This window comes from Halichoeres trimaculatus, unplaced genomic scaffold (genome assembly GCF_033239565.1).
Source record: "Halichoeres trimaculatus isolate MK-OKI-2021-1 unplaced genomic scaffold, fHalTri1.1 fHalTri1_scaffold_21, whole genome shotgun sequence".
Taxonomy (NCBI): Eukaryota; Metazoa; Chordata; class Actinopteri; order Labriformes; family Labridae; genus Halichoeres; species Halichoeres trimaculatus.
In genome coordinates, this window is record NW_027437199.1 from 5,028,410 (window position 1) to 5,052,488 (window position 24,079).

Genomic DNA, 24,079 nt, shown 5'->3' on the forward strand with positions numbered 1-24,079 from the left:
GTGTTTCCGTCTGCTCCACCGAGCAGCACCATGGCCACACTCAGAGCAGGATGGTGATTCAGCCTTTGGCAGCTTCTACTGGAGGACGTTTTCCTAATCACCACACACACACACACACACACACACACACACACACACACACACACACACACACACACACACACACACACACACACACACACACACACACACACACACACAGACTCTGAAATAAAACCAATGAGCCTTCACTGACTAATGTTTACTGAAGCTGCCTATTTCAGAAATGAACTGTCGAGGGAAAAATGAAATGAATACTAAAAACCTTCTGATATGAATGTTTTGAAGCTCATCCTTCTTGGTAATGAGTCCAAACTTCCGTATTCAGTCCAGACACAATGCAGCGGGCCTGCTCTTGACCTGCTTGAAGAGCAATGAAAATGGTAATGATGTTGAAAGTAGGAATGACATTATAATTCCCCTCCTGCTGTGCTGAGAGCGCTCTTTGTGCTTCATTTGCTGGGTATTTGCCTGATGTGGCCGCCTCGCCGCTCCCAGAGTGATTTGGATCTTTTACAAAACCTTTCGTCTCATTAGTGAGTAAGCCCCAGAATCATCAACACCAGGGGCAGCCGCCATTTGTGGTGGTTAACAGACAGAAACAAAGCTGGGATTCACCGCCACGAGGAGCTGACATTAATCTGCGTGTCTTCTCTGTTGCCTCGGTCTCTGTGAGCATGCAAAACAGCGATTTCCCGTTCTTACCGACTAAAACAGTATTATCAGGAAGTGATGGTTTGAACATCGCTGTTTGCTGTTTTTTGAGACATGGGGACACATGCTAGGCACTTTCTGACAGCAGGAACTTTCCCCAGGACGTAGGAATCTACATCAAATTACTTTCCAAAAGTGTTGGATCTACCTTTTAAAATATTTTATGCGTTGTTTCCTGCTCTTGTGTAGGATCTTTTCCAACACAGGGCTCTTTCCTAGAGTCTTTCTCAAAGACCAACTTGTTCCTTATGTTACTATTACACTGTATCATGATTTATCATTGTGCATCTTTATGCATGACACTGTATTGTTTTTTATAATTCAGTGCAATAAATATGGTTATGTTGTATTGCAATAAACTGCATATATACTTTATATTATACTGTATTTAAGTTTAATTGAAACAAAATGCATTGAACCACTTGCACTTATGATTTCATGATTTTATTTTTACTTAAAATTTAGGGTTTTATTGGCTGCTGGTATTTAATTTCATTTCATGAAGTGTAATTTTTTTATTTGTGTTTCATCTTTTATTCTGTAAAGCACTTTGGTCAAACCTTGGTTGTTTTAAATGTGCTGTAAAAATAAGCCTGACTTGACTTGACTTTCACTTGCACTGCAGGGGCGGCTTTATGGGGGGGCCAAAGGGTCCCAGGCCCATCCTAAACTTTTCTTATAATCTTTATATTTTTAAATCAGTTTAAAAAGAGCATGGTGAAACTTTGTCGATTCATTTTTCTTTTGTTAGCGTTACATGCTCTGTCTTGTAAACTGAGCCATGTTTTTAGTTTACAAGAAAAAAAGAAGAAAGTTACACTGCAAAAAAATGAAATATTATCAAGTTTTGTTTGTCTTATTTTAAGTAAAATTTGTCCTATTATACTTGATATGAGCCACATTTAACTTATCAGTCCAGGACATTGTATTGTTTCAAGTTATTAAAAGACAAAAATGAGGTCTAGATTGCTTGTAACAACAACAACAAAAAAAAAAAACGGCCAATGGAATGAGAAAAATTTGCTCAAAAGTTTACTTGAAAGCAGAATCATGTCTTAATACGAGTAACTTTTCTCTTGTTCCATTGGCAGATTTTCTTACTTGTTACAAGCAAATCAGAACTCATTTTTTCTCTCTAAATAACTTGAAATAAAACATTTTTCTGGACTGGTCAGGTGAATGTGGCTCATATTGAGTCTAAAAAAAAAAAGTCTTCTGAATTTCCCGAGGAAACCCTCCCAAAGGATTAATAAAGTTCCTATCTAATCTAATCTAATAAAAAAAAAAGCATTTTCCACTGAAAATAAGACAAAAACACTGGATAAGATTTCAGTTTTTTGCAGTGTGGGCGAGATTGAAACATTATTTAAAGACTGTAGATTTTTGCTCTCACAGATTATAATGCAAACTAGAAAAGCCCTCAGAGAGCGCAGACCTCCACCAAGCATATTGTGATTGTCACTAACACTTTAGTCCTACTTTAATGTTATACTCCCTTTCAGCAGACTGTCTGCTACAATTTGGTGTTAGCTGCAGGTTTGCACGATAATTTGTTTCCTGACAGTGTTGAAAATGATGATGACCCAGTACATATTTCATATTCTGGATCTTAGTAACCAGAATGTTGCCGGGATCTGGATCGTACTTTAACATCTTTCAGAAATGATGGTGACCTTGTCTTGGAATTTTTCGCAAAGCAATCCGACCATTTATGGAGTTATATACACATATGGTGAAAACGGACCTATCTCACAATGATAAAGAATCCTTTAAAGAAGTCCTGGATCCAGACGATGATCCAGATCACCTCCAAAATTGAATCACTTCTTATTCATCCCATTTTGAACATTTTCTGAACATTTCATCAAGATCCCTTGGTTAGTTTTTGAGTTATGTTGTTCACAGACAACCAGACAAACTCACCCAAAAACATAACCTCCTTAGCGGAAGTAAGAATGCAAATTAAAGGTAAAACAGCAACCAAATTCACTTTAAAACCACACTTAGCATCACTGGTGTATTGTCAGTCATTTTTATTAATTAAATTAATCATCTACAAACGTAAGGCCCACCCAGAACTGAAATCCTAGCTCTGTCAGGTTGGATTTATTCCATACTTTCTTTATGCCTAAAATCCTAAGTGAGACTCCTAACTCCCGTTGTATTGAGCTGATATTCTTTGATTAAGCAAAACTGTCAACAAATCTCTCAGTGCTGAGTGTCGTCATTAATGAAGCACTCATGTAAATAGTTCAGTGTTTCATGATGTAAAACCAGCATCAGTCTCAATTATCAGTGTACAAGTGGTGTCTAAAAACTCAGACTGAAAACTTTCTTAGACATAGACTTTTAAGAAGAAGCACTCTACAGTGATTGCAGAGAAATATTGAGAAGCAGGACGAGTATACGGGGTCTTAAAAGGCAGAAAGGGTTTAAATTCTCTCTGCAGACGTCTCTTTTATTCCTCGCTTCAGTATTTCTGCTGCATTTTGTCAGTTAAACTCAGTAAAACACCTCAAAGCCTTCAAAGGAGCTGTCTGATGCTGCTATTCAGAATATTTTTGACCCCCTCACCGGCTCTTACCGTCTGTGGCTCCTTTGTGCTTCTAAAAAGCGTCAAACTACGCTTCAAGTTTTTCATGTCAAGTGTACCTGATTTGGTTTTGTGTCAGGTACTGTGAATCATCTAATAGAGACTGATCTTCCAGTTGGACGTCAAACTGAGTGCTGGTTCAGATTGGCAGTTCGAATGAAAAGATGAGAAGAGGAAACATTGAGAGGGACCGTCCTCGGGCCTCAGCGATAATCAAATATCATCTCCAACAACAAAATAGTCCAGGACCTAACACATCATTCAGCGGCCAATCATCTCCATAATTTCCTCGCGGCCACTTTTCCTGTGATAATGAAAATTTCACAGAGAGCTTTCTATTATATAAAGGGAGCCTGAGCCAAAGCATCAAAGCAATCACCTGTTCCAGCTCTCCTCCAGCAGCTCTGTGGTGCTCACATTGATTACACAGGCCTTTAAGCCAGAGGGTTGGAAAAAGCTTCTCCTGACTGTCTGTCATTGATCTGAAAGTGGGTCAGATCATAAGCTGCCCCCCCCACCACACACTAACGTTTTGGGTCTGTCTGAGCCAAGTCCATCTCCTCTGAGGTCGCTCTAACAAAGCATAACAACTGTCATCCATTCATTACGCTTCAGCTGCTGTGTGACGCTTATGACCACTGTAATGAAGAAACCTCATAAGGGACCTGTCACCACCTCCCATTACATGACGGATCAACGCTGGGAAATGAGATTTAGGCCACCAAATATCACTTCTTATGAAGTGAGTCAACAGTTTGTCATTTATCTCTTGTTTTACATTGCTTGTAGTGTCACTACTAACTTTTTTAACCTGTATAGTAGGGATACTTTACTTTACCGGCTAGTAGCTACTTATTTGTGTGCAGTATTGATGGGAGTCTTCCTTAGAAATAGATCAGATTTTACTGTATACAACATTATTACTTAAAGCATGTTTGCAATTCAAAAACTAAACTCTGACAAAAACATTCAGATGGATTGAAAAACAGAAAACTTTACTTTAACATTAGTGCTGGTGTTCCACAGGGCTCTATTCTCGGTCCTCTTTTATTCAACATACATCCAACTAACATAGCTCTGCCACCAAAAACCGTGATGCACAATTTTATGCAGATGACACTTTTGAATACTGAACTTTTTCTCTGTTCAATCTCAATACGTCAAATGTATCAAAAATACTTTAGCTCTTAATTCTTAAAAATCTAAATTTACATTCATTGATCACCCAAAAATAGCTGGACCAGCGTTCCTACAGCTTAAGGCGAATTCAATTTAAGGCTGTAAGACTTTATAATGCCATTTAAATTAAATTTAAGACCAGCTTCACAATTTACACAAATGGAAAAAAGACCACGTGATGTTACCACAAGAGTCACTTGATAAATGACTTAAAAATAAATAAATGTTATTATTTATTTTTAGATTTGGGACTATTACAAATAATATTAACATGTTTTAATATTTTTAAGACTTTTAAAGATTAATTTAAGACATTTTAAGGCAATCTAAGGCCTTGTTTGTAGATTCATGAATTCAATGGCTTTTTAAGGGGCCGTTTACATGACAACGGTTTTAGAGTGAAACGCAAAAGTTTTGTTGCGTTTCAGCCTCGCGTTTACACGGAAACGGCGTTTTGGCCAACCTAAATTGCAAACTTTTGAAAACGGCCTCCAGGGTTTTCTGAAACGCTGTCGACACTGTTGCCGGCATTTTCAGTGGAAACCATGACATCACACTCCGCCTTGCACGAGCACATTCAAAAGGACAACAGGTACGATCTTAAGGGCCTAAGACCTTTTAAGGATCTGCAGGAACCCTGTGGACAATGGTTCATGTCCTAATTCTGACAGTATAGCACATCTAATATTGCCCTGTCAGCACACAAACATTGAATATCAACCGTCATTACATCATGTAAACAAACCTGCTATCCATAGGTGGACTTTCGGGGGATAATTAGTCACATGAGAATGAAGTTTCTTGGTTATGAAAAGGATTGGAAACAGTTGGAGATCTACAATGGCCCAGGTAAGGTATCACCTGCAGTACTTTTTTATCAAATTCACACAACTATTAGATTTCTTAATAGACAAAGTCAATATCTAATCCACTTATTTATACAAATAATGTTAATCTGATGCTGTTAAAGACACTAGCATGCAATTAACTGTTCTTTCTGAACATGAATACTGTACTTTACATCTTTCATTGCACTGTTTTCTAGGGGTGTTCAATACCACTTTTTTTCAGACCGATAGCACTACAAGTACTCCCTCTTAAGTACTCACCCATACATAATACCGATACGACTAGTAGAATAGAATAGAATAGAATAGAAAATACTTTATTTATCCCCGAGGGGAAATTCAGTACTTTTTACTTACTTTTTAGTACTTTTGATACATAAAATTTCAATTAAAAGCCAACCAACAACTGTCAGGGTAAAAGTATTTTTTAAAGTAAAATGAAGTGCAAAATAAAACAGTTGAACAGTTAACTCTCCCAGGTTCATTCATGTTATCTGAACAGGATCTGACGCACATTTGCCGTGGTGTTAAACTGCAGCAGGTAGTGGCAACTAGAGGCGAGGAGGACTTGCTCAACGTAAGAAATTCTTGCCTTGAGTATCTGCTGCTGGTATCTGCAGCCTCAACGAGTACTGATACCTTGAAAAAAGGCTGGTATCAGCCCGATACTGATACCTGGTATAGGTACTCGCCCATCCCTACTGTTTTCCCATAACAGGTGATTTTAAATCTTGCACACGCACAGGAAGCTGCAGAGCATCAGGAGTTGAACCAGCAGACTGAGGAACAGCTTCTTCCTGGAAGCTGTAAGGCTGTTGATCTGCGGTGGTGCTCTGTTGCTCTCAGCCATATGGACTCAGACATGTGCAGTACAGACCACCTAGTCAACCTGACACACTTACACATTAAGCTTGTTATATCTGCTGCTCATTCTTGTTTTTCTTAATTCTTTGTTTGTCATTAACATGTTCAATCCACAGATTCATATAGATGTTAATCCTGTAACTCAGTGTTCATTGAGTGTTACCGTCTCATCTTAGCATGTGAGTTGTGTTCATAACAAAGTGTTAGCTCATCCTGTGAGGGACAGCACCGTGTTCACAAACCACATCTATTATCTGTCACACAACATCTGGCGCCAGGAAGCTGATGTGCATCCTCATTCTGCTTTTTTTTTTTAAACTCAGAGTCTGGAAAAAATAAAGCAGATGGGTATCTGCAGGGTCTGTTTTCAATCAAGTGGAAAGAAAGGAAAACAAACTGGAGATAAATCCCAGCGGTGTGCTGCATCTCTTACAAGGCTCCGTGGCAAACGCACAAACCCAACCACCGTGATATCCCTGAGAGAGTCGAGCTTCAGAGGCTAAAGAGTCTGACGCAGGCGAGAGAGGATGTTGTGCAGAACCTGAGGAGTGTTCAGTTTAATCTTTGGGGGGATGGAGAAGATGGACCACCTCAGAGGTTGGGTGTGACCATACTTACGAAGGAGGACCTTTCTCAACATCGACACACACACACAGATTTGGAGAGCGGATCCTTACCGTGTTCTCGGTGAAATTGTAATCCAGGGAGTATTGTAATTTGCCCAGTTTCTGGTCCTCCTTGGGCTCGGCTTCTTTCTCCGTTTCAGTCAGCCCTGTCTCAGCGTCCTCCTCATCCTTCAAGGCCTGAAGGAGACACCCACCAAGAGTCAGTGTCGCCTGTTTGTCGCTGGCGCTAGCACCCAGCCAGCCGTTCCCCCGCCTAGGTCCCGCCAGCGGACCTACTCCTGTAAAAGCTGCCACTTGTTTTATGGTATATAAAGGGGAAAGGATGGGGAAGCAAGCACTAAAACACCATAGCAGTTAACACCAGGACATGCTCTGTGATGCACTACAGCCCCGGGCCTGGTCCCCTGATGAGACTTTCTATCACTCTCTGGGTGATTCTGTCTTAGAGGGAGGAAAGATCAAATGATGGCGCCAGAGATGAGAGCGATGAGCAGGCATTAGAGGAAGAAGAGGAAGAAGAGGAAGAAGAGGAAGACAAAGAGAGAGGACAGGAAGAAGGAAAGAAAGATGTTTCTGGAAAAGATTACAGTAAGACAATTCCCTTGATGTAATTTCAGGCAGATCAAATCTCTGGCAAAAGCATAAATCAAGTGGGAAATGTCTGAGTGAGGAGGGAGATTACCCTCTGAGCTAACCTGGCACTGAGATAAGGGAAGCAGGTGGTGGCATTGGTGGGGGAAAGGCAGGAAGGGGTGGGGGTGGGGGAGGAGTTTGTTATAACATGCGTTTGAAGAGGCAAAGACTAGCTCTCAAGGTCATTCATTCTGCACAGGTTGCCTTCCAAGATGTCTCTTTTCTTAGGCATGCAGAGCATTCTCTGTTCAGTCCAGTGCTCTCTGTGATCCCCCACATTCCCCGGTCTGCTTACACCCCTCAGACATTCAGGCACAGTGCCATCATGACCCCCTAAAGCTGCCGTGTTGTCCCCTACGCCGATGGTAGCTAGAAGCATCATGCCAGCAGTGGAAGGGGAGGTGTTGTAATGTACATCGGGGGAGGGGCCTGCTCCTATTAGTTTGTCAAGTTGCTCATGTGAAAGCAAAAGGCTGAACGACACTGATTCATTTCAAACTGTCCCCCTTTGAGCCTCTCAGTCTCTGCCTTTTGGGAGTGCGTCCAATTTAGACCGTTTTAATATGGAGCAAGGACACTGACAGTAAGATTTGGTAGTGTAAAAGAAATTTGGCTTTGAAGAAAAAGTTGAATCAACATTGTAAAATGTTACACTGAAAAACAAAATACAGACATTAAAAAAGACACTTTTTAGAGGATTTTTTTAATGTTATGATGTGTTTTTCAATGCCAATATCCAGATATCATTTTACATATTTTTTTGAGTGTCACTGGTTTTCAGTTTCAATTCTCTTTTTTTTACTCAAAGAAGGAGCTCAATTTATATACGTTAATCTCGGGTCTTGCATCTTTCTTCTCCCCGCCCCTACAAAATTGTTATTATCATTTCCACTATATTATCATTGTCCTAATTACTGTAATATTATCATTATTGTTGTAACTTTAATTTTGTCTTATAATAATAACAATAATAATAATAATAATAATAATAATAATAATAATAATAATAATAATAATAATTATTATTATTATTATTATTATTATTTTAATTTTTTTAATTATTATTATTATTGTTTCACATTTATCCAATATATATTATTATTATCAAACAAACAAAAAACAAAAAACTCTTTTTTTTTAAGTTTCAAGTTTCTGGCAGTGTTTGGACATGGAGTGGTTTGGGGGGCAGGGCTTGGAGCACAAGAACGCGCTTCCAGGTTTTTTAGGAGAGGAGAGCAGCGTCTGTTTTTAACCGGCGACTTGTTGCCCCTGCTGCTGTGATTGTACACTGGACAGTTATGTACGCAAGTTCACCTCCAACTCCCAAACTGCCACTAAGTATGTTTCTCTGGGTTGGTATTTTTTAGGATCAGACACAACTTTCTACGCTGTCGTCCCTCTCTGCTATCTGCTGCTCGGTGTCTGTCCGGTAGTCCCCCACACCGGTCTCCAATGAGTGGATAAGGGGGGATACTTCAGGGTCAGTCGGAAAAGTCATTGCGTACACACACTTCATTAAACACCCCATGCAATAAAAAAGTAAAAGACCAACCCTGTCACACATACAGACAGGCATCTTGCTGGGCTCTAAGTGAGGTAGCCACAAAAACTGCTCCCCCTGGTGGCTGGCTGCAGTATAGGTCAAAAAATCCATCTCTCCAGTCATTCCAGATGGGCTGTGGTCAAACTTTAAAAAATTAATACACCTTGTAGAAATGTTTCTCTCGTTCAATTGTTGTGGTGTTTTGAAGATATAATTTGACTGTCTCGTATTCAAGTCCTTTTTTTTCTGAAAAGTTCGTTTTCATTAGTTATAAGAGGTTAAAAACGTTTAACGATGACTGACAGCTGCCGCTCTTGCGTATTTTTTTCAGGGATAGTAAATTATGTCAGGACCAGCAGGTTACTTTGACTTTTTTCTCGTCATTTCAACTTTAATGTCATATTTTTTCAACTTTATTCTAGATGATTCAATTTCATTCTCGTCATTTCGGCTTTAATCTTGACATCGCTCCATCAAAAATGGCCCTAGAGAAACAGACTTACTGGTGATATGGGAGATCGAGGTGAACTTGCATCGTACACTGTCCAGTGTACGATCACAGCAGCACAAGTCGCTGGTAGTCGACAGAGGCCGCTCTCCTCTCTGGAAGTGTGTTCTTGCGCTACAAGCCCCGCCCCCAACCCTCAACCCTACCCCTCCATGTCAAAACATTACCAGTAAGTTGAAACTGAGACCCAGTGATGCTGGTATCTAAACATTGGCATTGAAAAACTCATCATAACAGACAAAAAATTCTCAAAGAAGTGTCTTTTTTTAATGTCTGTATTTTGTTTTTTTCAATTCAACATTTGAAAATGCCAATCCTTGTTTCAGATTCCAATTTTTCTACAAAGCCAAGTTTCTTTTTCAAGACCAAAACTTACTGTGAGTGTTCTGGCTCTATATATGTAGATTTAATTCAACACATAAAGGAGGAAAAAGTCAGAGCTGGTGAAATGATTGAGGAAATAAAATGACTCACGACTATTTTTCAAAGAATTTCTGTTAAGTTTCTCTGCGTCACAGCTGGAGAGAAGGTGAGACTTTCTTTGCTTTAGCTGACAGCTGTGATTGTGAAGCGTTTCTGTTTCCTTTTCATCACCATTTTCAAAAGGATGTTTACTCGTAGAGCCTCTCAATCATTCCACGTTTACTCGCCGCCGCCTCTCTTTGAAATGTAAATGGAAGAATCAAAAGGCAGGAGACTTTAGCCTGGTAAAAAAAATCAGCATGGTTCAACCTTGTCAATGCGCACCCAGTGTCTTTTTCATACATTCATATATATGTGCATATGCAGGTTGTACGCACATATATACAGTAGATATACATGTACTGTATGCATAGTTACATATATTCGGTTCTACGGGAGTCAGTTGTTGTCAAGAGGCTACAAAAAAAAAACATCAGAGCAGCAGGCTTAAGAAGATCCAACAGCAATTGGGAACCTACCGCCAGTGACCATCCCGAACAGTCATCAGACACAACACAGATAAGGAGGACATAGAAGGAAGAAACACAAATTAAAACAACCACACACAGGAGTTAACACACCAGAGTCTGGGCACACCAGGAGAAATGACCACGAGGCTCAGAAGTGGCAGATTAACTCGGGTTATCAGGGTGAGGACTTTATTTTGATAAACGGAGTCTTAAAGATATAAATTGATGCTGCAGAGGAAGGCGGGTGTTAGAAGTTAATAAAAATCTCCTCTAACATGATGAGTCATTAACTGTGCTGAGCTGCAGCTACTTCACTGACCTTCCTCACAGTTAAAGCCATCTCTGTTTTCTGCCAGAAGAGTCTTTAAAGGAGTATTTCACTTTTATTTTGAGGAAAGGTTGTATGAGTTTCATGTCACATGTCATTTTACAAACAGAGTTTGACTCGGCCCCTGCAGTGACAAACAGCAGGCAAGCTTTCACTAAAGTTCACTTTAGATGATTTAAAAAGACTGATCCATGTGTTGAGAAAGTTTTGAGCTCTTCTCAGCCGTCAGGAAGCCGGTTTGTTTGTGCACTATTTGCAGAAACAGCATAGACGTGCTCTTCCACCTGCAGTGCAATGATCGGCTGTTTGGGTCAGCAGGTTTTAAAAAAGACAAAAAACAACCAAACTAATCAACGAGCGTGATGCCAACAGCGCAGATAACATGGTTTTAACCGGCATACATGAACACCTACACCTTCACTTTTGATAAAGTCCAAAAGTTGAATTGGAAAGTCAGAAAACCTGAATGAAAGTTTATCTTTAAGGTAGGTGTTAGGCTTTATTTACTTATTTTTTTCTTATGGCATAGAGGCTTAACCCATGACTTTTTTGCTGCTGAATTGAGTTAGCTGTTGACCCCATACCTAAAAAAATAAAAGAGCTACTTTGATGAGCTAAATTGACAATGTTGCTCAGTGTTGGCTGCTGCAGTAACGACTAAGATAAAGATCACTGAGTGTTTCAGGTATTCTGAGGCATTTGTTGTTTAAAGTAAATGAAAAAAATGCAAAATAAAATAAAACACAAGATTTATCAAACAAATTACAAACATTATAGTAAGGGTTAGCTGATTGGTACGCTGCAAGCGAATTAATACCACTGTGCTGCGTCTACGAATAGTGCAAAAACAAACTTTCTGATAATAAATTTTTGAAAGTAGGGGGCGCTGGAGAGCACTCTGAAAATTGGAGGGAAGGGAAAAAATAGAATTAAATTATTCATACATTTTTTTTAAATATTTTATATCCATATCTAGGTTTTTTGTTTTGTAACCATTTGTTCTGAACAGACAACACGTTAAGTGCTGTAACCGTTGGGTTCACATGTTTAGGATTGGATCTAACTGCACCTCATGTGACAGCTGTAGCTTTGGCATGATGATGTCATGATCTGTGTCAACCTGGTGGTTTGCGCCCATTATTAAACTACTTATAAAATCGAACTAAACTTTGAGGCTCTTCCCCTAACTACTCTAACTACTGATCCCACCTTGGCAACAGCCTACTTATATGAGTCTGGCTTTTGTCTGTTAATAATTTCCTCCTCTAAAAAAATGTAAAAATTATTGAATAGTGAATTAAAGTTGAAAATACATTCTTAGAGTTGAAATTTCTTTAGATAATCCGAAGTCTGTTGGTTTCGAAAGGGGATACCCGGCCAGAAGCAAATGCTGTTCAATGTTTGGGGTGCTGATTCTATTTAAATTGCTACTCATTAAAATTTACGATTTTTGTGATTTTTAGTTTGCTTTTTTAACACCAGACCATGTGGAAAAGTTAAATGATGATGATGATGTCTACAGACTTTATCAGGAGCCATATTTTCCCACAAATGGTATTTTTTTCTAATCCAGTTTATTTGAAAAATGACTGAAATGTAGAGTTTTTATTTTTGAAAAAAAAAAAGGTTTTTTTGACAAAAAATCCCAATATATTGTATTCATTTTTTTTCTCCCATCCTTTGGCATAGTTAAGTTTGGAAACCCTCGGGTCAGACTGTCTGCAGAGAACCGTGACCCAGCTCTGGGATCCCCCACCTTGGGGGCTTATACAATTACCCAGATCCAAGATCCAAAAACAAACAAGAACATAAAAATAAAATGAATGTATAAAATTAAACGCCTACTTATGATCTTTTTTTTTTAAGTATAATTTAAATAGTTTTAGATTTTGGAAAGTATAATCCAACATCCCAGCTCCCACTGTGGGAACTGTTAGCTTAGCTTGTTTGCTGTTTCTCTCAGCAGTTTCTCATTGAAGGAGCTGAGCTGACGTGAATCTGTTGATGCTTAAATCAACTACTAATGACATGAAACTCAAACAACTCCACCCTAAAAACAGTGAAATATCCCTTTAATAATAAAATCTAAATGTAATTTTTATCTTCTTCTGTAACTGAGACAAATTTAGTACAAAAACTAAATTTGAAAGGTGATTCTTTGACCTTCACTATAAAAGATGATAAAGAAAATTAAAACATGTAGTCTACATTTCCAGGGTGGAAAGCGGCTCAGAGTTTGAGCATCTTATGTCTTTTTAGTTCAATTCCCTCCCATCAGTTTGTGTCTGGTGTCATTTCTCTGGGTGGATACCACTTCATTACACAGCAAACGTTACTCACTCTCTTCAAGGAGTGAGCAGGTCCTCATATGACAAAAAGAAACACTCACAGGAACCAAACGCAGGAGAAAAAAACAAGAGATTGGAATAAACTCAATCTGAAGCCGTTTAAACGACTTCGTTAACTCTCCTGTCGTCTTCGTTAAAGGTGAAATATTACAGAAAATAACTGACTGTAGATCTAAAGCAGTGATAAATACATAGTTCATACAGAATAGTGAACATACATACAGGCAGAGCAGCAAGTGGGACATGTTTGACGGCCATATTTGCAGTCAGATTATTTTCACACGGCCGGTGAAACTTAACGTGAGATTGCAAATGTGATCAATCAAAAGTGTCTCCATACATTATGAGAAGCTACACAGAGAAATGTATGTCTCCAAAAATAAAGATTATATCAAAAACTTATTGTTAAACTCAGAAACTTAAGATCATGCACAAAAGTTTTAGTTAAATGTGTTAAGTTAGAGCGTAAAGAAATGTTTTCATACGTTAAGAGAAAGAAGTTTAAAGCCTTTACCTCGGTTTTCCCCCCGTCCTTCACGTCCTTCATGTTGATGGCGTTTTTGCCCTTGTCTTTCCCCTTCTTTTTGTTTTTCTTCTTGAATATCCATTTTTTGCAGATGCAGAAGCAGCACGCTAACACCAGGATGATCGCCACGAAGGCGATGGAGACGATGGCCCAGGACGGCACTGAGGAGAAGAGAAGAGGAAGAGGAGTGAGGGTTAAACTTCTGAGGAGAAGAAAACAACATCAGTGTTTGAGCCAAAGCTCCAAAACCGTAATTACAAAAGCTGACAGGTGAGAGCAAAGCAGGAAAATGTGTTTGTCTGTGGAGCTGGCACGCCGGCGCAGCACCTGGGTCCACGGAGAAGTGGCAGACTCCGAACGATCCGTCTCGACTAGCAGGACAAGACGTGACCGCACAGCTTTGGCCAATTTAGTGGAAGTAACAGATGTTGGCATTTTCCACTTGCCATTTAAACAAAAGAAATTCAGACAGCCGACACTTTCACGGCAATCAGCGGCTGCACAGAGCTCACCAGGACGGAGAGCGGCGGGGGATTCTGCGGGAGAGGCGTTAAGAGCGGGACGACTGTGACGGATCAATGAGGCGGTAAAATAAAAGGTTCACAGGGTTTGTCAAACATGAAGCAGAATTTCTCAGCTCCTTCATAAAAGAAAAGATACGAAGCTTAAAATAAAAAGCCAATTCTCAGTTTTGTGTGCCTGAAAGTTAAAAATTCGTTTGCATCTCAAAGACAAGCAAAGTATTTTGTGAAGTTTCGACCCAGGAGGAAGTGAAAAAGTCTGAAACAAAAAGTGAAAATACCAGGATGTCTTCTTTCAATGTCACGTCAGCGCAGTGTTTACGCCAAAGGCAGATTCAAACTCGTCCTTCATGATGTTTTCAGCTGTTTGCAGGAAGGTGGTGGAGAGATTTTGTGAGTCTGTGATGTGCTTTCACTTTGGCAAGATCAACTTTTAATTTCATCATGTTTTTATATTCGCATAAGACTCAGTTTTTCTGCAAAGCTGACACTGAATTCCATCTGTGTTGCTTTACTGCAGCGGTGATGGGTGATGAAAATGATGATAAATATTAGTTGACGATCTATTTTTCCATGTGTAAGACGAGATGATGACAAGCTTAACTTCTTCACTGATGAGAAAAACTTTGAAGTTGATGAGACAAAAACATTTCTGGTTGAATGTCTGACATTCATGATCCATGAAATGTTCCTCACTGATATTTTCTTTGCATCGAGTCCAACGCACTTTTATTTTTAGCTCTATTCATTCAGACGAGTTAACGTTGTTTAAACACTAAATTCAACCTGTTATCAGCATAAAAGTGTTCGGTTGTTCTGTGGTCAGTTTTTAGAAATGACACTTTACAACAGAGGCAACGTCTATCAAGTTTTGACCGTCACAGAGCAACCGGTGTTTTGGAGTTAACAGCGACCATGCTAACTGGTGACTCTCAGCAGACAGTATCAGTGATTAACGGCCGAGAGTCACCAGTTAACAGGGTCACACTTTACCCTGGAACACCGGCGACGTCTGCGGGTAAATAATTAACTCTGGACGTAGTTTTCTGTTTCTTTTATCATGAACCAGAATTTCTAGGATTTCTTCAAGATTTCTTCTCTAAAAACGTTTGTCCACCTAATATCTGTCCACCTGCTGATCTCTTGATCCGCTCACTGCTATTTCACAAACCTGGGAGCTGTTTACCATCCGTACAAGTGATGATATTTAGTCTAAAAATCTGTTATTTGGTGGTTAATTCCTTCAAGTCAGTTGACAAACCACTTTACTCCACAGTGCTTCTGCACCCAAGTTGCAGGTGCATTGTTAATAAATTTGCGTTCAACTGAGAACCGGGACGCCTTTCAACGTTCCTTTTTCATCAAAAACAGTGCGAAAAGAGGTGAGAGGAGCATAGAGTTAGACTGATAAATTTTAAGATACTTAAAGTGATACTCCGGGATGGAACAAGTTGGGTCTTATCACAAGGTTCAGGGCAGAAATTACCCCTACAGCAGTGTTTTTGTGCAGCAGAAGCCCAGGGCGCACACACCAAACACCCCCTCCCTGCTCCTCTGCCAGTTTCCTCTGCACTCGGATGGGGCCATATTTTACTTGACCAAAAACACGAATAAACGGACTCCCACCAAAAAAATCTGATATGGGTCTGCATTCACGCTTTATTTAGAGAATTTTCAGCGCGTTACTTTCACACAAAAACACCGCTAAATAAGGCTCTAGTTCTCATCGTGTCTCTTCGTCCTGGCAGACTACCTGCGTTTGTTTATATCTGATATACTAAGCGGCGAGCGCCTCGTAGCCAGCTGTGGCTCTGCAGCGGAGGTAGCGCTGTTTTACGACAGGATGAGAACTAGAGCCTTATTTAGCGGTGTTTTTGTGTGAAAGTAACGCGCTGAAAATTCTCTAAATAAAGCGTGAATGCAGACCCATATCAGGGTTTTTCAGTAGGAGTCCGTTTATTTGTGTTTTTGGTCAAGTAAAATATGGCCCCGTCTGAGTGCAGAGGAAACTCTGGGCTTCTGCTGCACAAAAACACTGCTGTAGGGGTAATTTCTGCCCTAAACCTTGTGATAGGACCCAACTTGTTCCATCCCAGAGTATCACTTTAAGTGAGACAGAACACACCTCATTTCCATCACCTGTTTCCACATCATTCCCCACTCTCACCCTGTTTCCTGCTCTACCCTCTGTTGTGTCCTCTGATTAAAGGCATAAAGGGCCTGAAAAATGACTTCAAGAGTAAAAAAAAGAAAGAGAAACTTTAGTAAAGATAGAGAAGTACCGACTAAAACTATAAAGTGAAAAATAAAGCTGCCAAAACTCACACTGCTTTATAGACAGTGGAAGCTGACAAACCTTTTCTCATATTACCCTAGGATCCACCCCCTCAGATTTTTTTTGTTTAAAGATTATTATCTTACCATCCTCATCCTCAAACACTTTCAATCCATCCTTTTCTAAAGAGTCTAACACATGAACTTGTCTCAGGAATCAGAAAAGGGTTTTTTTATGTGTGTGTGGCTCCTCTGTCCTCCTCCGTATGTTGTTGTTTGACTTCATGGACCTGAGAGGAGAAATTGGACAAGTGAAGTCAGCTCTGCCCCCCCTCAGAGACACTCAGCTCAACAACAACGTGACAGCTCTAACAGGCGTCAGCAAACAGGGTGACACCTCTCTGAGCTGCAGATTCACACAGGTACAGAGCACAACAAACACACTGATGGAAGGAGGAGGAGGAGGAGGAAGCGCTGGGTTGTTTTAAATACCGCAGGGAGATAAAATCAAGTCCAGATGGGCTGAAATAATGAGAGACCTTCAGCAGACTTCTCACTTCAGCAGTCATAGTGGATGCTCCTTTATTCCACCCAGCAGACAACAAACACCTGGCAGCACACCCTCCGTTTAATGGAGAGGAATAACAGAGGAGTGAGCCGGCAGGTTCTTCCCATCAGCCCTCAGAAACAACAACGAGGAGGAAAACTTCTCCTCATCTCAAGAATCAGCTCGATAACAGCCAAAATTCCGACAAACTGAGCCGTAACATAAAGCAGGTCAGAGCTCGGCTTTCTGAAGACTTTATCTGAAGACTCCAAACAGACCCATCAAAACAGAAAAGTACATTACAGTCCATCACTTTGGGGTTTCAGCTGCGGTTTCTCCACCCAGCACAGAGAGGAGGGAGCGGGGGAGAAAATCGATGCTCTGTTGACAAAATCAATAAGCACTCTCCTCTGAGGAAAAACTGTGAGTGATGTTGGAAAATAACTTTAGGATCTACAGCTTTAACCGAGCCACGGGGCAGGCGGGGCAGGGGATGGAGCTGACACTGGGTGGGTTGGTGACTATGAGACTCTGAGCGGACTGAGACTTTAAGAGGAGAAACTGAGGGTCAGGAAGGATTTAACAGGTTTAGAGACATGACGAGAGAAAAATCCTGTCTGGGTTTCATCAATCATCATACCCTTAACGAGCTGAGCGTCCTTACTTAAGAGTCTGGCTGCTGATAGCTCTACAACCTGGACATGTGCGGGAACAATGGTTTCAATTAAGTGTGCAAATCTCTTTTTACACAATCTGTGAGACATATATAGCGGTTCAATTATTTGACTTACATTGTTGTTAGATTCCTGCTTAACTCAGGACTGACAATCACATTAAGAGGGCTTATTCAAGATTCTTAAGTCACTTCCATTCTAACTTTTTAGCATTTAAAACTTTGAATTTTAATTATTTTGTAACCTTTATTAAAGCTAAATAACTTTTATTGCTTTGACTTGCTTAGAAAAACAGAGTGAAATGTCAGAGTTAGATTGTTTGTAGAATACGTGCTCCTATTCTATATGTAATAATAATAAGAAGTGCTGCCAGGCGATTAAAAAAATTGATCTAATTAATTACAGGATTTGTAATTAATTAATCGAATTAATCACATTTTTATCTCATATCTGCTTAAGGTAAGAAGACGGTAAAAAGAACGTGAATTCTAGGACATTAGTGCAAGACAAATCAAATTAATACACAAGGAAGAGAAGATTTTTAAATCCATATTTTTTTTCAACAAGCCAGTATTAAAATGTCCATGTTGGCTGCCATTGATGTTGTGCAACTGTTTACGGCGTCTATAGATTAGATAAAATCATGCTCGCAAACTACTGTGGGTGAGAGCAGTGTGCTCTTTGGATGAGAGCTCAGCATGGATATGAGGAGAAGATGTGAGAGGACAGAGACATAGAGAGACACTGCCAGTCAGAAAAGTTCAGGCAGCTCACGCTCCAACTGAGGATGTGTCACGGTAGTTCAGAGAGAAAGAGCGGCGCCATCGTGAGAAAAGACGACAGAGATCACGGATGGAGCGCCGAGACGAACGCGATCAGAAAAAGCACGTCCACTCTTCTTAGGTAGTTTTGGTGTTTACAGAGTCATAGAAAACAAGATTACTTGGGTCATGAAAGATCGTTCAAGATGCTCTGAAAATGGCTGGCAGCTAATAAAGTCAATTGTGTTAACTTTTAAAATGCATTAATTTGTGGTGTACTTAATCTAATTAACCCCTTAAAGAGACAGCTCTAATAATAATAAAACACTTAATTTTAAGGCCCCTTTCAAGACGCCCAAAACATAGTTTGACACTTCAACTAAAATAATTTTAAAAAATGGATAAAGATGGATGGATAAAAAGTTCAAACATTAATTTAAAAGATAAGATGAATGAAAGCCAGATTGAGTGGGCCAGGCGGGGATAGATGGATTTGAGGCAGGAATTTCTGTATTTTGATGTAATATTCTCTCTTCAGATATAATATTGTGAGTTAGCCCAGCAAACTGAGCCACTTATCTGCTTTAAAAGACTTTTGCAGTGTACCCGGAGTGTTATGGTACTGTATAGGAATCCAGGTGCAACAACAGCCCCATCACAGACAATAACTGATGCAAGCTGCTCTCATTACCGTAACACCTCTACTATTTGTGCAAGAGAAAAAAAAAAAAATTGTTTCCTAAAGGAAGAGAAGATGAGCTTACAGGGCATGATCTCTGACTCTTTTTTGGACAAAATAAAACAAATGGTTTGTGTGATACCTGGGAGACAAGGAGCAATGTTGACACACTGCTCATGGGTAATCAATCAGAAGTGATTTTCCCCAACCTGTCAAGCTAAATACTCTTCTTTCTGAATATTTTCAGTGATGTTTACAGCAGCTCAGGCTTCACCTTATGTATCAAACTGAAAACCTGAAGAGACGTTTTTAATGGAAGCATCTCTGATGTGACAGCTTCCTATTTCAGACCAGCGCAGTGAGCAGCCCCCTCTGAAGGAACTCAGAAATGGTGATATATATATTTATTCTGCTCCGAAATGAAATCGTTGATTAAAAGGAATCCGAATAAAAACCGTCTCTTTCATAACGCCACACGCTGATGTCACTCCACAGCTTTTCATCAGCGCCTGATGAAATTCCATTCAGACAGTTACAGTAGAAATCAACCCATGAACAGCGCTCTTATCTTACTCATCAGGCGTGCGTCTTCCAGTGAAAGGCACTTCTGTGTTCCTTAATTAAAGGAACCTGAGTCCCAGAAAGCAATAAAAGCATCCCCTAATTAACGACATTGTGTGTCTCATTCCTCGGGAGGCAGAAATGGAGTGAGGAGTGAGAGGGAGCGCGAGTATTCCTGGCTCGCCACTCCACTTCAACCAGCAGCACTTATCTCCTGTTCAGCCGAGCGACATGCCGTGGAAAATGGAGTTTCTCTAATGGGTGGGCCGCCCGTGATGCAATCCATGTTTGCTGTACTTCAAGGCTCAAATCACATTTCGGGAGCGCTATCAAAACGACACGACCGGGTGAAACCCAGAGCAGGAAACAGAGAAAGCTGTACTGTACTTTAGAAACCAGGACTAAAATACAGAGCACTGTACCCAATCCTTCTTGTTTTGCAAAATAGGATGTTCACAGGAGCTCATTTTAGGTTTTTCAAATATTATTTCCAGCATCTTTGCATTTGGAGTGGATCATTACTTTGTATGGCTCATTTGTCGGTCATGGACACCAAACTGGTTTTGTCTTCAGTGATATTTTTTACTATTTTTGCTCCTGTGTTTGTCTGGAGATCCTACATGTAACCATGGCTGCATTGTTTACATGTGAAATCAGCTGTTAGGAGTCTGTATCATGTCAATGCTAACTGGTGCTAGGCCGGATGTTTCCCCACAAGGTGAGGAGAAGGAGGTGAGGCCGACGTGCTGGTTCTCAGGTGTGAGCTAAGAAGTGACGACATTGACCTGTCATTCCATCCATTGTTATTGGGAACGTAAGATCTATCTCCAATAAGATGGACAAGGTAGCCATGCTAACCCAGCAGCAGAGGGAATACAAGAAGGCAGAGTAGCATCATGCTATTCAGACTCTCTTTTTTGAGCATTCCTAACATTAAAAAGCTCCATGATGTGTCAAATCTCAACATGACACTTCATGGAATGTACATACAGATTTCTTAAGATATGAGTCATATATCTTTAAGATATATGCGGAAAAACGTCTTTGGGTTCTGATGGCAAGCTCCTGATCCACAGCCAGCGGTTTTCGTATCTCTCAGAGTACATCCTATAGTTTTTTATTCATAAAACTCATTTTTAATGTGTGAACAACCATGTTTTAGGATTGGTCTTTCAGATGTTGTATCAACAAAGAGGTGGAATCAGAAGTAGAAGTACAGGAAGTGAAAACTGTGGGTGGTTTACCATCCAGATTTGAGAAACTGAAAGAATTAGAGGTTTTTAACACGTATGTAAAGAAATGTCTGAATCATTAACTCCATCCTGTGAAAGCATTTTAGATTTCTGAGTGACAGAGCTTTATTTATCCAGCAGTAAAGGAAACAGACTCTGTGTAGAAACCTTGGCTGGACCGACTCTGGCTGTGATTCAGCACAGTTCAGGGTTTGGGTTCCCTGAGAAGAGCTTATCAGATTTCATTTCTGAGCTGTGACAGAGTTCAGAGAGCAGCAGAGAGTCTCACAGGCTTTACACTTTCTGCTCTTTAGACTGTAGATAGTGCACAGTGTTTATAAAGACCTTATCCGTATAAAACCGAGGCTGGGGAGGTTAAAAATGTAAAATAATGTTAGACTGAAGTCATTCTCACTGTTGTCGTGTTTACAGTCTCCCTACCTGCTGATTACTCTGTGAATGTGAACCATGCAGGATTTAATTCTTAAATATCTCAAGCTTTACTTTTTATTTGCTGGAAAATGTACAAATCTCTTCCTACTTTCATAGATACTTCATATTTCTGTCATAAAGACGGAAACCAGGCCTCTGCTCTGACTCATCTGTCTCCTGAAGCCTCGTCCTCCTCGCAGCACTTTACGTTAGAAAGCTTTTACGAGCTGAGAGAGATTCGGTGTGTGTGTGTTAAAATGGCAGTGTGTGCATGTGAGTGTGTTTAATACTGCATCTGCTTTATATCCACTTCCAGCGGCCCGCACTAATCTGATGTGACAGGACCCTGTTGGTCAATTAACCTTGACATTATGTCTTGTTATGCTTACGAGAGCAACAGTGAGCCCGCGCCCTCTGCCTGCTGCGGTTTGGTTAAGCTAACAGTGAGTCTGCAGCGGGGGGACTCACACACCGGGCTGTGACTGTAAACACACCACCCTGTGAGATTATTAAACCTGATGATGATGAGAAGTGCAGGGAGAATCAGTCCTACAGCAACAAATGTGATTTAAAGAGACCGTCAGTGAGATTTATTTCCTTACTGCCTCTAAAGTCCTATTACCTTGCAGCACGGTTGATGCTTGAGCAAAATTTCACCTTTGCCCGTCCCCTCCTTTAGAAAGCTTTAATCTTGCAGACTACCTGCATAATGTAACTTTTATGATAGTTGTTTTGCTTCATTTGTTGGTTTCACTTCTATGCTCTTGTGCTTGTTTCTTTGATTTTGTGTCATTTCTTTGCTGATTAAGCATTTAGTAACCCAGTGTTCTAATCAGAAAACAAAATTTCCACTTATTAAAATTCCTGTGAGGACTTCTGAAGTAATGACATAATCTCACTTTCACATACATACCTGTATAAAATCCAGGATTTAGCAAATTTAGACACCTTAGCAAATTTGTGGCTAAATTTAGCAAATTTAGTTTAGAGGTTTAGGGACTCTGACATTAAAGCATGAATCAATCTTGTCATTCCCGACCATAGACTGTTTGTAGAGTAGACAGCGTGGCTCCGCCATTTACAATTGTACGGTTTTGAAGCCAAAATACCCGCGTCAGAGGCGCCGCCAATGGCAACCAGAGTCTGCAGTAGAGGCTATGGGAGAATCTGAGTGGAGTCAGGTGACAAAAATTATTATTTATTTTTCTGTCGTAGTCCAATCTCTTCTTGGCTCTACCTCCCATCCTATTTTATAATCCTCAGAAAAAATACACAAGAACGGCAGCTGTCAATCATCAATAAAACCTAGTTTTTAACCTCTTATAATTAATAAAAACGAAACTTTTCAGAAAAAAAGAGGACTTGAATACAAGACAGCCAAATGATATCTTCAAATCACCACAACAATCAGACGTGAGAAACATTTCTACCAGGTGAACTAATTTTTTAAAGTTTGACCACAGCCCATCTGGATTGACTGGGGAGATGGATTTTTTGACCTATACTGCAGCCAGCCACCAGGGGGAGCAATTTTTGTGGCAAACTCACTTCAAGCCGTGCAAGATGATGTCCATTTGTTTTACATTCTATGTTCTCAATAAGTGGCAAGTGCTGCTGCAGGCTCCTCACCATTCTTAATCAGCAGTCCCTCTCAGCTACAGCCAGAGCAGGCCACTCTATTCACATAAATAATGCATGTGGTTGTCTCATTGGGGTCACTTTTACCAGACCCCAACCTGGACAAAGGAGGAGTGTTGATATTTTGACATTAGGAATCCTCAAGAATGGACAGAAGAAAGTTTGTTGTGGTTCTAAACATATTTTACCAACTTTTTACTCACTTTTTGTCACTCCAAATGGTCAGCTATGTCAATTAGACAATGACATAATAAGGTGATTTCTAAGACAACCAAAAGTGACTTTTCTTACTGAGGAGTTGGCAACACATCTGAGTTTTTCTTGAACTCATTGATCGTAATCCATGATTTGAAATGAGATTATCAGCATCAAATTGTGTTGTTTCTAAATTATATTATTATAGTATCTGTGGACTGGTCGTCCAGGACACAAATCCACGTACAACACAAAGACTAAAAGTCGATGACACAAGACCTGACGGCAAAGTTTGTCAGAGAGGGAAGAGATTTGTGGTTTTATCTGAAGTGAAGGATTTCTGTGGACGAGTGTCTGCTCGGCAACAAAGAAAAGTAGAGTTAAAAAAAAGATCAAATGCACGTCTTGGCAAGATTTACATCTTTACCACAGTAGGTGAAAGGGCTCATGGGAAACTGAGTCTAATCACAGGACAGCACTTCTGACTCTCGCCACAGGTGTCACTGCGATCGTCTTCAAATGGCACCAAAATATCCTGAACTTCCACCGAGGCCAGAGCACATAAAGGCTCTCCGTCCCATCTGTTCTCTGACTTCTGCCTGGATCTGATCCGGCTTTGGTTTGGACCGGCTGTAGCAAACTTTAGAGAAGCGAGGGCCGAGAGTTTGTGTCGAGGCTTGTCGCCAGAGCAGCAGGCAGGCAGAGATGAACGGCTCTGCTGAGCCTCCACCGTAATCCCTTTTAATAAACTCTGCTGTCTGCGACTGAGCGGCCTCAAAGTCAAACAACTCATGGATCTTTGCTTTTCTTTCCCTGTTGCTCAAAGCGGAAACACCAGTTTGAAGTCTTGTGTCAGATCTTGACGCTTGCTTCAGTCAGCAGAA

The 24,079-nt window shown here is 40.3% G+C and overlaps 1 protein-coding gene across 3 annotated transcripts in view; it reads right to left on the minus strand.

The window, feature by feature from the left end:
* syt1a (synaptotagmin Ia) overlaps positions 1-24,079 on the minus strand; it is a 252,824-nt gene that overhangs the window by 36,294 nt on the left and 192,451 nt on the right. For 2 of the 3 annotated variants that reach the window (XM_074697777.1, XM_074697778.1), the window contains 2 exons: positions 13,670-13,842; positions 6,915-7,040 (listed from right to left, as the gene is read on the minus strand). In XM_074697777.1, the coding sequence (XP_074553878.1) occupies positions 6,915-7,040; positions 13,670-13,842 (299 nt within the window). The remainder of the gene's footprint in view (positions 1-6,914; positions 7,041-13,669; positions 13,843-24,079) is intronic. The other variant, XM_074697779.1, reaches the window with a different exon arrangement.